Raw genomic sequence first — 16,208 nt, forward strand, 5'->3', positions numbered from 1 at the left:
TCATCCACCTATTCATCTGCTCCCCCGAACACAAAGTTCAAGATCATCACAGGATCCAAACACAACCAGTAAACCGGGAATGAATTATCACATTGCTAACTACTAGAGAGAAACAACACAACATATAGTAGCCAAATACAATTTACTTAGCATATTTCACATTATTTCATCACTTTGTCATTCATCAATCACACCTTTCAATCATCAATCATTATACACAGGAATCACACACTCCGATCAAGACATAATAACACATCAATTTCATAATAAACAATTAGCAAGCATATGCGACAGTTATGCTAAGACTCAAGCCTATATGCAATGTGGTACCATGTCAGTGAAAAACCACCCTGGGGCGCTTAGGAGTACATAACAAGACACACCACACAATGGGTTTGTCAGGTCACTCTCACTAAGTAAGATCATAGGGAGACCAGTCAGGGTCACGATGTTTTGCGAGAATGCTCCAACCATATGGGATCAACATAGGCTTAAAGGAGCACTCAAACCCGGTGACCCCCAAGGCCTACACTCCGAAGAGTCCGTCAGGGCCTCTCCCTCCTGATTCAGGTCCAACCCCTAAAATTATTTTAGCACACAGACTCTATCTATGAACTGTACAAAACACACGACTCCTCAATTGTTCTCAAAATAATTTTAACTCGTCGTCCTTTAAGGGTCTTATCATTAACTCGTCGCCCTTAAAGGGACTTAACATTAACTCGTCGCCCAAAAAGGGACTTAGCATCAACTCGTCGCCCTAAAAGGGGCTTAACATCAACTCGTCACCCTAAAAGGGACTTAGCATTAACTCGTCGCCCTTGAAGGGACTTAGCATTAACTCGTCGCCCTTGAAGGGACTTATGATCGTGTGATTGTACAATTCATAGTTCACAACTCGATGCACATATATATCTCAATCATATACATACTCAATTTATCACATACACATAATCCCAATCACAATGGTATAATCTCAATTTAACATGTTATCACACCTCATGAATCATGTACACTTTACCTATGAACTATGCAATACACACATCTACTCAATTGTTTTCAAAATCATTTTAACTCGTCGGATTCCCACAGTGGATCCCATCACAATACTCGTCGCCCTTAAAGGGTCTTACAATTGTGTGATTGCACAGTTCATAGTTCACAACTCAATACACACATCTCATCTCAATACACATGTATTTCATCATCCGTCACATGTTCAATTTATCACATACTCACAATTTGAATCATCATTTCATAACCTCAACATAACAATTTATGCAAAAGATTTCATCACAACATGGGGTGTAAAATCCCTGAAATATTTTCTCACAATTATATCACAATCAATTAATCAAATTCATGGGTTAAACACAAAGACATTAAGAGCACTCAAGTTTATCAATCAATTCTCATCAGGACATCAATTGGTACATAGAACACAATAATATTATATTTATAATCATAAAGAGAAAATTATAATTCAATAAACATCCCAAAATAAACCCAAATTTAGTTCTCTAAGGATCCCTACACATGTTCATTATAAACTCATCCCTTACCTCTAAGCGGGCTCACGTGTCTTCAGCCAGCGATAGCAACATCTCTAGCAGTTCCCGGAAATTCTTTCAATTATTCATCCGACTGCTCCGATAGAATTCCCAAACGTCAGAGAGACGGAGAAGAGATTGAAACCTCCACTTGTACTGTCTTCATACGATATCTTTTTCTCCCTCCACGAATATTATCTCGCAAATCCCAACGGTGGAAGCGTGCGGAATTGAATTTCGAACAACATATCCAAATTTCACAATAATCCAACGGTTAACGAAACCGGGATCGTAGTTTTACCAAGACAGCTCTGGGTTTCTGCGGGAAAGAAAAAGGCTACAATGCGAAGGGTGTTTCTCTCAGTTCAGACATGATATCGAAATTCCCAACGGTGAGAATGCTAGAAATTGTGTTGCGAACATGATACTCAAATTTCACGACGATCCAACGGTGAACGGGTTCGAGATCGTCGTTTTTCTGAGACTAGTTTGGTGGGCTACGGGAAAAAGAAAGGGTTTTGAGAGGAGAAGAGGAAAAACGAAAATGAGGCCAAAAGGAGGCAGCTGACTTAACATAACTATTTATACCTATGGTACTCAACCTATTATTTGCTCTATATTTATTTATTTGTTTATTTTTTACTAAAAAGCTTTTTAAATTTATTTACAAAAAATTGGGATGTTACAATATGCATCCCTTGGCCTTCCTTTTATATTGTTGAATAATAACAAATAGCGTTTCAAACTAAGGGAGAAAATATGTCAGCTTAACAATTTTAATATCAATAGTTGTTTGATTTTAGAGATTCCATTCTTCTACTTGGTATTTATTTCAAAATTTCTCACCAGTTCAAGAAACTTGTAATGAAGAAAATGCATGCGATAATATTCACTTGAAGTGTTACAACAGGTAAAATTAACCCAATTTTCTTGAAGTGTAAATCACCTGAAAATTGATTATATTTACTTATGAAGCACATTTCATTGTCTACCACACCTTCAAGGATCCTAAAGTCTCCATGACTTTTATGGAAGTGGGTGTTTAGGTATTCCTCTGCTACAATGTCATTGAAGGGTAAAATTTAGAAGATAGATGCAAACATGAAACTGCTTTGTTTCAGTTCTTCAAATAATCAGCCACTAAAAATAGCATCACGGAGAAAATAGCTCTAAATCTCTGGAAAGAGATCAAGTTTTCATCACGGAGAAAATAGCTCTAAATCTCTGGAAAGAGATCAAGTTTTCAAGATATGGACGTCTCTATCAACGGACTAAAATGTCAAAAAAAAAAAAAAGAGTAAAATGAAATAAACTTAATATCCAGAAAAGTTCTTCAACTTTTCAGTAGCTTTACACATTGACATTCAAGGGGGAATGTTAAAGAATATTCGAAGAGATATCGATAGATTTCAATTACAGTGCAGGTGAGAATAGAAGACTATAATTTTTAAAAATATTAAAAATCAAGGCAACTTTTAACATGACAATATAATTGAAAGTATCTATTTATTTAGCTTATCGGAAAAAATATATAACAACGATTACGTAAAAGTGTGGCACATACTTTAATTTATTTATTTATGAAAAATACTATAACACAATTTTCCTTTTAGAGTCATACTTACCATTTACTCGTAGCAATAGACAACATCATCGGCCAGATTTGAAAGAGTTGTAATGCCGCAATAGACAAAGCAAAGCACCAAACATCAACACAATTTTCTAAGCATTGAATGATTAACAAGATATAAATGCAGCAGTTCCAATATATAGGGACTCATAAACATCAAAACAAAATTTCAAAGCTTCGTTTACTAGCCTAAGAGTGAGGATAAAATTTCCAACGTTCTGAACCTACTCACTGTAATACAGGGGAAAATTACTACATGGCAGCATCACTATTCACTGACCACCATGCTTAGCCTTCTTATGTTGTTGCAGACCAGCTTCGTTGGTGAAAGACCTAGTAAAACCATAAAATAGTTTATCATAAGTCTGTGTAACTTAATAAAACTATTCTTTAAGGTTTGCTTAAATCACTTTTGCTACTGTTTGCAAAAATATAATCATACTTTTTACAACTTGCACAAGATAGTTGTCCAGCAGAATTGGGAGTCTGGCCTTTTGGGCCTTTTGTACTGTTGGGAGTTTTCCCACCTTTTTTCGAAGGATGAGGAGTAGCTACATGTACACTTTTCTTACCATCTACAAACAAATTTTAATCAAAATATTACCACTGCACAATTGAAAGATAAACATAAAAATGCATTAAACAAAAACAATTAATATGCATTTACAAGTGTCACTCAAACACACAGCATGACAAGTAAAGAGTAAAATGTATAATTTGTTGGGGAATTCGGGGGAGTAAACACTGGGGAGATTTACACTAATGAATCATGAGCAATCACATAAGAGAATTTGACACCACACTTTAACCCAAAACCTTAAAGTTCAGATTTATGGATATTCTTCTCACTTATATGATACTCAACTTTTCCACTTTTGCCCGATGTGGGACTTCATCTCATACTTGTAATCCAACCATCTCCCCCTCAAGTGTGAGTCTCTTCCACATGATAGTCTCTCCCTCGAGCGGAAGTAATGCCGCTAGGAAGACTTTCGATACAAGGGATCCCCAAGACCAAGATCCATTGCTATCATTTTACTCGTCTGAACCAGTTACCAGTCGAACCATCGACTCTAATACCAGTTGGGGTATTCGAGGGGAGTAAACATCGGGAAGATTTACACCAATGAGCACCACACTTTAACCCAAAACCTTAAGGCTCGGGTTTATGAGTCTTCTCCTCACTTTTATGATGCTCAACTTTTTCACTTTTGTTCGATGTGGGACTTCACCTCACACTTGTAACCCAACATAATTTGTTATGCCTAATACAAACTCAATTCAAATACATTCAGTAACACCCTAGTCTATGAACAAGGAAAAACTTGGGAAGACTGACATGAATAAAAATAAATATATGAACGATACACTCACCAGTCTTTTCAGGAGTAGCAGTTTTAGCTTTCTTGGCAGAAATAAGAGTTTTTGCTGCAGATTCATTGGGTCTCTTCTTTCCCTGATCCACCTTCACAAAATAAAGTTGCATATAAGAGCTGGTGAAGTTTGCGCACCACTCATCAATCATAATTGAAGACATTACCTATGTGACCAAACATAACAATACATAATACCACCGCAATTTCATTACCTTCTTAGCAGGGGTCTCTTCATCATCTCCATCACTCTCCTCTTCACTATTGCTATCATCATCCATCTACAGTGATCAATGATGGAAAATTACCTCAACAGAAACCTCACACCAGCAAGAAAAATCAAGGGATTCTTTGCATAAAAGACAAAAGCAATGTTTTTACTTAAACCAAGAACACACTTGCATAAACATTAAAGTGCTACAAAGAAATATTTTGAAGTATCTTATTTTCATATATTGTGCACATTAGTTTACAGAAAATGCATCTTGACATCTCACATATAGAGCAGATTATATAAAACTGTAATTTAAACCGTGAGTGACTAAAATACCTCATCGGAACTTCCAGATTCATCTTCACCAGCAAGATCATCATCCAATTCATCATCGGAATCATCATCCTCGTCTTTCTTAGGATCAGCAGTTTTTGCTGGTGCACCAATCTTGGGAATAGATTTAGAAGGTTTGGTAACCTTTGCACCTTCAGCTTTTAATTCAGGTTTTCCTGAAAAAATATAATTATTAGTTATCTGCATGTAACATGCACATCTAACAATGTCTTTCACATCATGCGGAAGCGTCTACCATTATCTTGTCCCTCCAATGCAAGTTCCTCGTCCTCTTCACTACTATCTGTCAAAATCATAGATAATAAAACATCCTTTGAGTAACCAAATCAAGTCAATCAACTAAAAAAATAGTAAGTTCAAAAGAAACATTGATCCTCACCAGAAAAGTCAGAAGCATTGTCATTGCCACTAGTGCCACAGTAACACACCAGGTTAAGGAAAAATGAAAGACGAAGATGTTTGAATGAGGCTTAGTAAAAATCCTTATGTCAGTCAAAGTTATGCATATACAACCTATAAACAAAAATTGTAGTTGCATCACAGTTTCATCGCAATATAGACTATGTGGCCACAAATGCAACCGCAACCGCAACCACAGTGTTAAAAAAACCTTGACATTACGACCATACACATAACATTACATCTCTAAAAAAAAGTAAACCGATATATACTAACAATTCAAGAACGTAATATCAAGGATACGTTAGAACTTTGTATCCACAGAAAAAGACACTAGCACTTTTTGAAGTGTGGGAAAGCTCAGAATCGGAGTCCAGAACCAAATCCAATGATAGGTGAGGGATGCCATCCCTAGAAAGGGTTCCCAAAACAATCTTCTGTTCACCAACTTTCAAGTACAGAACCACAGGTTCATTAGGTTTGTCCTTTTTCGCCTCTCCGAGCGCAACCTGAGAAATGTGTATGTATGAATCCACAGGATCCATTGGGTCAACCGTCACAGTCTGCCCAACCTTAACCTCAACACCTAAATTTCAAACCAACACAAAACATTACAATAAAAAAAAATCACTATAAGGAAACGAAATTTCAATCGGACATTAAAAGAATAGTACAGAATTGAAACACACGGACACATAATCATGTATTAACAACCTTCATTTACGTAATAATTTTGCAAAATTGAAATAATAGAGTAACGAATGTTATAGAAGTGTAAGGCTAGAACGTAAGATTTCGCGATATGAGTGTTCACTAGTGAGGCGATGACGATACGAAGTGTAGAGAAATCGATCGGATTTGAAGAAAATAGAAAGGAAATGATGGATACGAAGGGAAAGGAAGAGAGAAAACAAGAAGTTACCCCAAAACTCCATTGGTGCATCCATTTGAGAGGAACGGCGCAGAGAGGGAAAGTTTGAGTGAGAAGAAGAGAATGTTGGAATGCGATGAATAAATTGGGATTTAAGGGTTTAAGAAATGTATATATATATTGCTCGCTGCACCTCATTAGGGTTTTTTTGAGTTCCCCTCCCCCGCTTCTTTTTTTTTCTAGGAAATAAAATAATACTTGTTTTTCTTTATTTATTTATTCTTGGTTACGTGAGAGAAACAAAAGAAGGGGAAAAAAAACAAGGAAAGAAAACATGAACACTAGACTCTCCAAAAAAATCATGCGAATTGCATCAGCATGCAAAAGGGCAATCAAGTCATCTGGAGGAACATGCAACACTTGATCCTGAAAATCTGAAAGCGCTCCTTCCCTGGCCAACGCGTCCGCACATGTACCCACATGATAATCCCCACAATCTGCCTTTCCTCCTACCTTGAGAATACACTTAGTTCACAATTTGATCATCTAAAGCAAGCAAAAAATCTCTATCCACTCCCTGCAGAAGCAATAAATTTTGTTCATGAACACATTTAAACAAAAAATGGATAATACCTTTACTCTTATAAAGTCTTATGACAAATTTGTCAAAAAAAAAAAAAAATTGAATTGATGCTCACACCTTCAACTCATATGAAAATTGAATTGAAGGTGTCAGCTTCAATTCAAATATTAGAGATATCGTCAACCAAACACAATGAGATATCCCTAATACTATGAGAATATTAATATAAAGCTCCTCTAACTTCCAACCCCGCTCAAACCACATATCCTTCACTTGAATCCCTACATCATGAATGCCGATCCAAGCTACCTCCAAGGCTATAGGTGTTCGATTCACCCAGATATCATTCCAGAAATCCAGCATCTAATTCCCCAATTTCACTTCAAAACCGTTGTGAAGGTACTCCAACTCCTTCCAAATTGAATATATTCCAAGTAATGAACCCTTTCCTACCCTTAGCCATAAACAAATGGATTAATGAAAATAAATTATTTAAAAGGTAATTATTATATTAAGAATATAATAATATTGATGTTAAGAAAATGTTTAAGCATATTAAGAAGAAAAAAAATTGAATCAACCAAGAAAATATAAAAATATAATAACAGAAAAAATAAAAAGCATAAGTAGTACCCATTACAAATTATAAGATCCCAATAGCTAACTCAAGACCACCCAAAACAAGCTATGCATACAATTGGTTATAAAAACTTGAATAACATAACACCCAAATAGGACAAAGACTAGAAAATGACCATGTTATCCTTCACAATCACAAAAGAGGTTGAGCCCGATATTCATAATAAGAAACAGTGAAGCCCAAGATCTTCTACAACCAAAATAAAGAGAAACGACGCTAAAGGATTGCCTTGGACCCCTCTCACCTTTGAACTCTTACGTGAGGCTTCTATTTAGAATAACGGACATAATAGTGGATTTCACACAACACCTAATCCAAGTATCACAAAAGTTCATTCTCTTCATGACGTAGTACAAGAACTTCCATCTTATTGTGTCATATGCATTCTCAAAATCTACCTTAAATAACAAGATTGGTGTCTTTGACCAAATTTAATACGTGCTTGAATTTTATGCGTCATGTGCCATGAGTAATATGTTATTGCAAAAACCCGAAATCCCATTTCCCGTTATTTTCTATTAACATCTTTTTCGTAAAAATAAAATAATTAATTGATTTTCTATTAACATCTTTTTTCGTAAAAATAATTAATACTTTAATACATAATTCAATTTATCATAAAGAATCCAAATTTTGGAATATTAATTAATTGATTGTGGTTTAATTGTACTTTTATTTTTGGGATCGAGATCATTAACCATCTCGTTGTCTTAATTACAGTAGATAAAGCCTTACAATATACTATTACATTTTCTTTAATGGAGGATCGCTAACAATAAAAATCAAACATAAATGTTACTCGTGTGAAGTGCCTTTCGTTTAAATTTTGGAATATTACACTTTCAAATATGTAATTCCAGTATTCGCATCTCTTCCTAAAACAACGGGAAAAAAAATAATTTCAAAACATTACAATCAGTTTGAATCCACAAGCAGAAGCTTCCAACAAAGAAAGCGATTAGCATTACAGCATTTGGAATAGATTCAAATACGTGATTTTTAACTATGAAGTAATGCATTCACTCCACGGCAGGAATAAATGATAAATGATATTCCTCGACATCTATATATCAACATCACTGACTTCTATTACGCAAGACAGTGTACACCCATTTCAACTTGCAAAATGGAATTGCTTCACATGAAGGTAAAGAAAAGAAAGATTCGTCCAAAAAGCAAAGAATACTGAACCAAGCGTTGCTCGGTATGCCATCCCTACAAATCTACAACCAATGGCCCACATATTTTTTTACAAGCAACAAACCATTTCACTGATTCATTCTAAAAATAATAATGAAAATATCTCCAAATAACTGTGGCTGGCAGCGCCAAAGGGAAAACATTAGCCTCCAATAATAATATTCATCATGAGAAATCCATGAACCTTAACCAACCAAACGCGCCACCCTTGGTCGTTTTGTCGGCCTCTCTTGAACATGAAGCAAACGGCGTCGTTCCTCTACCGTCGCCGCCGCCGCCGCCACACTTCCTCGGACACATAAAGAAGTTTCTAGATCCAATATCCCTCAGCTTCTCCTCCCTATCCAAACCTGCACACATAACAATAACATCTCAATTTTCCCTCCAACAAAAAATAATATTAAATAAATAAAATTTAGATTAAAATTTTTAAGTACGCGGACGTAATATTGGAGGATTATAATTTGCATAATGAGAGTTTGTATCGAAGAATTACGTAAATTACAAGACTGAAATTCCAATTTTAATCAGAAAAAAAACTTTATCTGAGTTTTATTAAATTCTAAAAGATAAAATCTGATTTGATTTGATTTTTTTAAAATTAACAGACGCTTACTTTCTAAGCTGAACTGAGAATAATGAAGGTCGAAGTGGGAAGGGTCGTTGGACGGCAAAATTGGTCGGCGACCTTCCTTCACGTATTGCCGCACCGCCGCCGCCACTAAATCTCCGACCGTCGATTCCGGCGTCATCACAACCTGCACCGGTCCCAAGCTTCCCATGGAAGTAACCTTCAACAACAACTTCGGCGGCTGTTTTGGCACAACTTCCACCAGCGGCGTCGCTGCCGCACGATGCCTCTCCGACAAAAGATCCGGCACCGTCTTCGGTCGCAGGATTGGATCGCCGGACATGGCAGCCGGTGATGAGTGACCGTAGAAGGACGATGATTTTTTCGTTAACTTCCCCCGGCGGTGAGGCTCGCCCTGTCCGTTACGGTTGTTCTTCGAATTTGGCATGATCGAAATAGCCGTTAAAAGAGGAGAATATTAACCGGTAGGGGTAAAGTTGGAATTTGAAGATTGGCTCGGCTGGCTTGGCGGCTTTGTATCTCAATCGACAGCACCGAAAATATGTGTGGAAGCCAAGAGCTTCGGCTCTGTGGCTGACGCCGATTGGAAGCTATCATAACAAGAAGGGTATAACCGTAAATACGCCACTGGAAGCGCTTCAAAACTGAAAAAGTGAGGGAGTTAAAGAAAGGCAATAGAATAATATGAAGAGAGGGTAGGGCTACGGCGGCGATACTCACACTTTCTCTGTTTCTATGTGTTCGGGGTTTTTTTTAAAAGAGAGTTTGGGTTATTTTTGGAGTGGGACTTGGGTTTGAGGAAGTAGCAGTAGTTGGATTATATTTTATAGAGAGGGTGTGGAATGAGTCACGTTTGGGATAACCAAACGCTACTTGGACACGTGTGGGTGTGATTGACTATGGCCAAACGCGGTTGCACCTTTGATTTGCGAGAAGAGGAAAGGAACAAAGGCAATGAGTGGGGGTGTAGTTCACAATACCACGTGGAGAGTTTTGTAGAAGATTCGTGATGGGTCCACTTTTTGACGAATCAAGTCTTCAAACAATATTAGGTTTCATTCGGAGTGGTTTAAGTTTTTTATTTCTGGTTTTAAAATGAAAATTCAAAATAAAAATGTGTTCCATAAAATTGAGGTTGAATTGGTTTTTTTATAGGTTTTTAAAACAGTGTTACTCTTATTTGTAAAACTAAAGAAAATGGTTTGTTGGGAGAAAGAAAATGGTTTGTTGGGAGAAGGGGTTTGATGTTAATTCTAAACATCTTTATACATTGGTTTCTCTGGAGTTTTCACGCATTTTCTCTCTCTTTCTTTCTTTTTTCAACCTTTTTCTCCACACGATCCTCTTTCTTGTCATTGTTTTTTGTTGGTCATTGATCGCTGGTCGTCACCACTTGCCTCCTGCCCCTGCCTTTGTCAACCACTGAGTTCTCTTTCATTGACTCTATCTCTTTCTTGCCTACCGTCATCATTCTCTTTGGGGAAGCAAAGACTTGTGTGAAAGGAGTAGATTTTAGGATTTTATGAAAGGATTTTTTTTTTCCCTGTATGTGTGATAATGTGTATGTGTAGTGATTGATGAAGGGGATACCATGCTCAAGCCTTAAAATTTTGATTTCTCTTCTTTGTTAACCCCAAATTTGTCACGTTTTCAACTAAGATACGAAAAGGAAGAAGTTTTAAGTTGATACAAGAAAAATAGGCCCAAAATGTTTTCTTTCTCCCTCTTATATTTCTCAAAAACAAAAGAAAGAAAGTTTTATTAAAAACTTGTATATTGTTCCAAGGCTTAAATATGTTTTTTATACCTGAAAAATAAGTCATTTTCAGATTATTACTTCAAATTCACTTTTGATCAATTATGTACCTGAAAAAAAATTTTGTTTCAACGTAATACCTCCCATTAATCTCATTCTATTACCTCTCCATCGCCGCCAACCCAACCTCCCTCTCTCCTTCCATAAACTCTCTGTCTGCTGCCCCAACCTCTGTCACGTCGGCCTCCTCTTTGACATCTATGATTTCGGCCTCAAACATGACCTCGTCCCTGACACCAGCATCATCATCAACATCGATGATTTTCCTTCCAACATCCCTCCTCCACCACAACCACCACCTTAATCTGATGATTCTTCTTTCTGTTGGTCCCTTTTTGATGACTTGTACTACAACATCCTCTACGTCCCCACCAAGTCTGAAGCATCACAATTCGTGGAATCTATTACCGTCAGCAAGAAGTGGAAGCTCTCTCATGCGTGGGGCTCTCACCTTGCTTCAAGAACATGGACCCTAAGCCGCGAACAAGGAAGCAAGCTACCGGTGCGTCAGTTCCACAACAACGATTGCATGTACATGTGTGAGTGAAAAGAAGAAGGTGAGGGAGAAGGAGAGGAGGAAGACGAGGAAGGAGAATGGGAAGAAGAAGTGATTAAGCATTGATGAAGTGGAAAATTTGGGTATGTGTCATTGATTAGACTTGATGATATGACATTATGTCTGTCACGTCACCACTTAACAGTATGAAACTAACGACAGATATTACATTGAAACATAAAAAAATTTCAAGTACGTAATTAACCAAAAATAAATTTGAGGTAGTAGTTTGAAAACAGTCTATATTCTAGGTATGAAAAACATATTTAACCTTTTCTAATTCATAAACCTAAAACTATTTGTATGAAGAAAAAAAATATGTGAGCGCGAGAGAACGGTGATGGTGTTTCCAGAACAAGAATGAAACCTTTATCACTTTCTTCTATTACTCCAACTTCTATCAACTAAAGAAATTTTTAATGAAAAGGGTGTGAAAGATGGGTTCTATTATGGTTGGAATAATGGTTTCAAAGGATAAAGACCAATTTTTGTAAATTTTCTATTACTAGTATAACTTCTTCTAACAAAATTGAAATTTAAATATATGTAACTGTGTGAGAAGGCTTCGGTGAGGAAAGGGAAATTAGGAATAAGATATTTTATTTTGAATTATAGCTCTTAGGGTAATGACTAGAAATAAAATCTAAATAGGAAAGTGAGACTTATTTTAATATTTTTAATTATTTTTATTATGTTTAATTTTTTATATTGCATAATTCCATAATGAAACACAATAAAATAGAATAATGAACTTATTTTATCTATTTCAGACGTACAATAATTTCTAAAATTTCAAAACTGAAATCAAAACTAAAATTGAAACTCAACATTCAAAACTGAAACTAGATTTAGTTTTTAATAATTTTAAAATTAGAAACAAGAAGTCACCTCAAATAGGAACTTAGCTGGCCGTTTTTTTTTTCTTCTTGGATGTTTTTTTTTTTAATTTAAAATATATATTAGCTAAAAGACCCAATAGTTAGGGAAGATAACATTGTTATTTTTTCTTTTTTTTAAAAATAACAGGACAGATTATGAAATTTCAATCCTCAAACAGTCAAACTGTCTTTTGGCTGAAACTGAAATTACAAATTACTCTTTTTCAAAATTCGAATGTAAGAAAAAATATGTGGATCTAAAATATCATCTATTATTATTATTATTATTTTATCTTTTTATTTTGTGATACTAACCATATTACTTTTGTTTCAGAACAAGTTTTATAGTGTTTGAGATTGTCTATCAGAATGTGTAATCTCCTTTTATAGGTCCTGTATGGATTATAAAATAAAGTCATATTTGGGTTGGATTGTTTAAGTTCCTTGTTAATGGACCATAGGTAAATGGATCTAATAAGAATTAAAAGATATACAATCCCTTAATCTCAAGTGTTGTGGTACGACAAAAATAAATGAGTGGATCTCGGCTCAAAGACAATGGTAGGTATATATAATCCCTTAGTCTAAAACATTGTGGCACAAAGACGTAAAATATGTGCTGCTTTTGACTCAAAGACAATAAAAAAAATATTAAAAGGATACACAATTTCTCAACCTCAAACACTTTAATAGGAAGAGGTTAGATCTGTGTGAACCTCGACTTAAAAACAACTGAAGGATAGATAGAATTTTTACCATGAAAAAAAAAGAAAATTTATATTTTTTTGGATACATAGAGAGAATTTTTATTTAAAACAACTTTGTGAAATTATTATATATATATATATATATATATATATATATATATATATATATATATATATAAATTAAAATTATATTGAATGGGAGTACTTTTAAATGTCATTCTTCAACGAGAACAATTTTATGAACTTTTATTCAACCAGAGCGTCTTTAGAATTTCTTTCTTAATATCTTATCTTTTTTAACGGATCATTTTAATATTTTTAGTTTTAAGTTGAATTTCAATTTTTTAAAAGAAATTTATCAATTATGAAAATAATATCATATTATAAATTATTTATGATAAATCTAAAATATAATTTATATGTTGTAAAAGATTTATTTGTTAGAAAATTTTAATTATAATATAATTTATAAATTTAAAATTATTTATTTATTATAAATTTTAGTTATATAAAATAACATTATTTTCAAAATACAAGCTAAAATACTAGCTTATTTTTTTAATTGAGATTAAAAATAAAATAAAATTAACTAATATTTTTTTATTTATATTCCAATACGAGAAATTACTAGGCCGTTGGATATAAGTTAGCTGACAAACATAATAAAGAAATGTTAGTAATATATTTTCTAACATATTCTTTTGAAATATTTTTTTATGATTAATTAAAAATTAATTTTTTTAGGTTTCACTTGTTATTTAATTTTTTTTCTTTTCTGATTTTATAATTTGTAATAAATATTATGTTTTAAAATGAGTATGATAGATAATGTGTTGGATAACTTCTCAACATAATAATGAACATACACGCAAAACTCATGAACAAGGGACCGTCGTAGCTATTGAACTGAGTGATTGTTTCTTACAATTTTTACCCAATAATAAATAGTACAAACAATTTGCATAAATCTCGTCCACAAACTTAATCACGATACTCCTCCCATTAATAAAAGTCCCTACAACTACGCAAGCTTTGTATACGTCCAAACTTTGGCATAATTTTCTATGCTCTATAAATGAAAAATGCTTATATTTCGCCCGACGACAATTCTAACACGAAACAACTTAGTTAATAAAATATAATATATTAGAAAATACTTCATGTGATTAATAGTTATATATGTGTTATCAGTATAAAACTCTATAATATTATTCAACAACAAATTATTAAATTATTATTAGTATACTTAAGATATTATAAAAGTTAATAAATTTATCATTAATTTTTAAAGATTTAAATATATTTTTTATTCATATAATTTAATGTTTTTTTCATTTATTTGTCTTTGTAATTTTTTTTTGTTTTATTCTTGCAAAATATTTTTTTGTTTTTTTCTTAAATTATTAAATATAACATTTTTTATTTTTCACTTTTTAAAATGTATTTTTATTTTTTAAGATATTTTAAAGACCTAAAACAAAACAAATATGATTTGGAAACACCAAAACAAAAAAAATTGAAAAAAAATAAAAATTTGAGAGACAAAAAGTATTTAAGTCAAATTTTAAATTAATTGAAACGTAATCAGTGTAAACAAACTTTTACACACTCATCCAATAATATATCATCATACAATTTTTTTGTTTTACTTTAACAGCAAGTCACATATATAAAAATAATCTCAATCATAACTGATTAACTATCAATGCAAATTTTTACACTTATTACAATTGAGCTCTTAATTATTATTATTGAAAAAATCAATAATTTTACCTTACACGCCAATTTGCTATAATTTGATGAGAGTGTTAAAAACATTTATATGTTAACGTGAGTGCAGTAATTAAATTCTTATATTTATTCTGCACGTCTTTATTTAATGTTTTGCAAATTCAGTTATTTTATAGTCATTAATCTGTTAAATATTTTTAAAAGAATTACATATATTTTTAGTCCTTCAAAATTTAGAATAAATTTATTTTTTATTCTTCAAATTTAAAATTGATGTTTTTAGTCCTTTGAAAAAGTTTTCTCTAGTCCCTCTGCCTAATTAAACGTCCTCGCGCTCAACATCATCAAAATGAATATTTTGAAAAAAAACCAAATAAAAGTAGATGATAAAAATCAAAGTAGATTATCATATAAATGACTTGTAATTGGTTAGATAGTAAGTGAAATGCCTTACTCCTCGATCGTACAACAAGTGCTTAAAAAATCTTATTTAAATAGGATAAGAACACTAAAATTGCGATAAAAAAAATTTAATTGAATATTATTGAATGTCACTATATGTTGAAGAATTAAACTGGACAAAATGGAAATGGTGGGTTGTGGATGAAGATGATCTTCTTTGTTAGGGTTTGTAAGAGTGATGTTGAGGTTGAATCTCGAGTTAAGGGTATAATGGATGTATTGCGGTCAAATCCAAGCAAGTAGGATCATAGGCGTTGACGAGCGATTGAGGATGCTCATCACACCCATGCATGCATGCAGCATTCACAAATCTTGTTAGGGTTTGTTGGAACAAATTGAAGACAATCTTTTTTGTGGGATTTCAGCACTGGCTGCAACCCCACCGTTGCCATTGGTTGAAGGGTAGACATTGTTTGTCATTGTGTATAGCTTGTAGGAATTACTGCCAGTAGTGATGGAACAACAAATTTTGCAAAATAAATTATTCACCATTAGATGTTGTACTAACTTAACTTCTTGCTGCTGAAATAAATATAATTATAACGTTTATATTTGGAAAGCTGAAATAAAACAATATATATATATATATATATATATATATATATATATATATATATATATTGTTATAAACACTTATTTTATCTTTTTAAGC

General features: G+C 33.5%; 2 protein-coding genes across 2 annotated transcripts; both read right to left on the reverse strand.

The window, feature by feature from the left end:
* Positions 1 to 3,238: 3,238 nt before the first annotated feature.
* Positions 3,239 to 6,598, reverse strand: LOC114377894 (histone deacetylase HDT1). Its single transcript, XM_028336362.1, has 9 exons — positions 6,443 to 6,598; positions 5,824 to 6,106; positions 5,501 to 5,529; positions 5,357 to 5,404; positions 5,104 to 5,276; positions 4,769 to 4,834; positions 4,555 to 4,645; positions 3,623 to 3,755; positions 3,239 to 3,513 (listed from the first exon to the last, which is right to left on the reverse strand). The coding sequence occupies exons 1-9, from the start codon at positions 6,465 to 6,467 to the stop codon at positions 3,453 to 3,455; spliced, it is 909 nt and encodes a 302-aa protein (XP_028192163.1). The 5' UTR covers positions 6,468 to 6,598; the 3' UTR covers positions 3,239 to 3,452.
* A 1,907-nt stretch (positions 6,599 to 8,505) lies between these two features.
* LOC114380429 (uncharacterized protein At4g22758-like) lies at positions 8,506 to 10,216 on the reverse strand. The gene is made up of 2 exons (XM_028339479.1): positions 9,431 to 10,216; positions 8,506 to 9,164 (listed from the first exon to the last, which is right to left on the reverse strand). The coding sequence occupies exons 1-2, from the start codon at positions 9,831 to 9,833 to the stop codon at positions 8,980 to 8,982; spliced, it is 588 nt and encodes a 195-aa protein (XP_028195280.1). The 5' UTR covers positions 9,834 to 10,216; the 3' UTR covers positions 8,506 to 8,979.
* Positions 10,217 to 16,208: the final 5,992 nt, after the last annotated feature.

This window comes from Glycine soja, chromosome 12 (assembly GCF_004193775.1).
Source record: "Glycine soja cultivar W05 chromosome 12, ASM419377v2, whole genome shotgun sequence".
Taxonomy (NCBI): Eukaryota; Viridiplantae; Streptophyta; class Magnoliopsida; order Fabales; family Fabaceae; genus Glycine; species Glycine soja.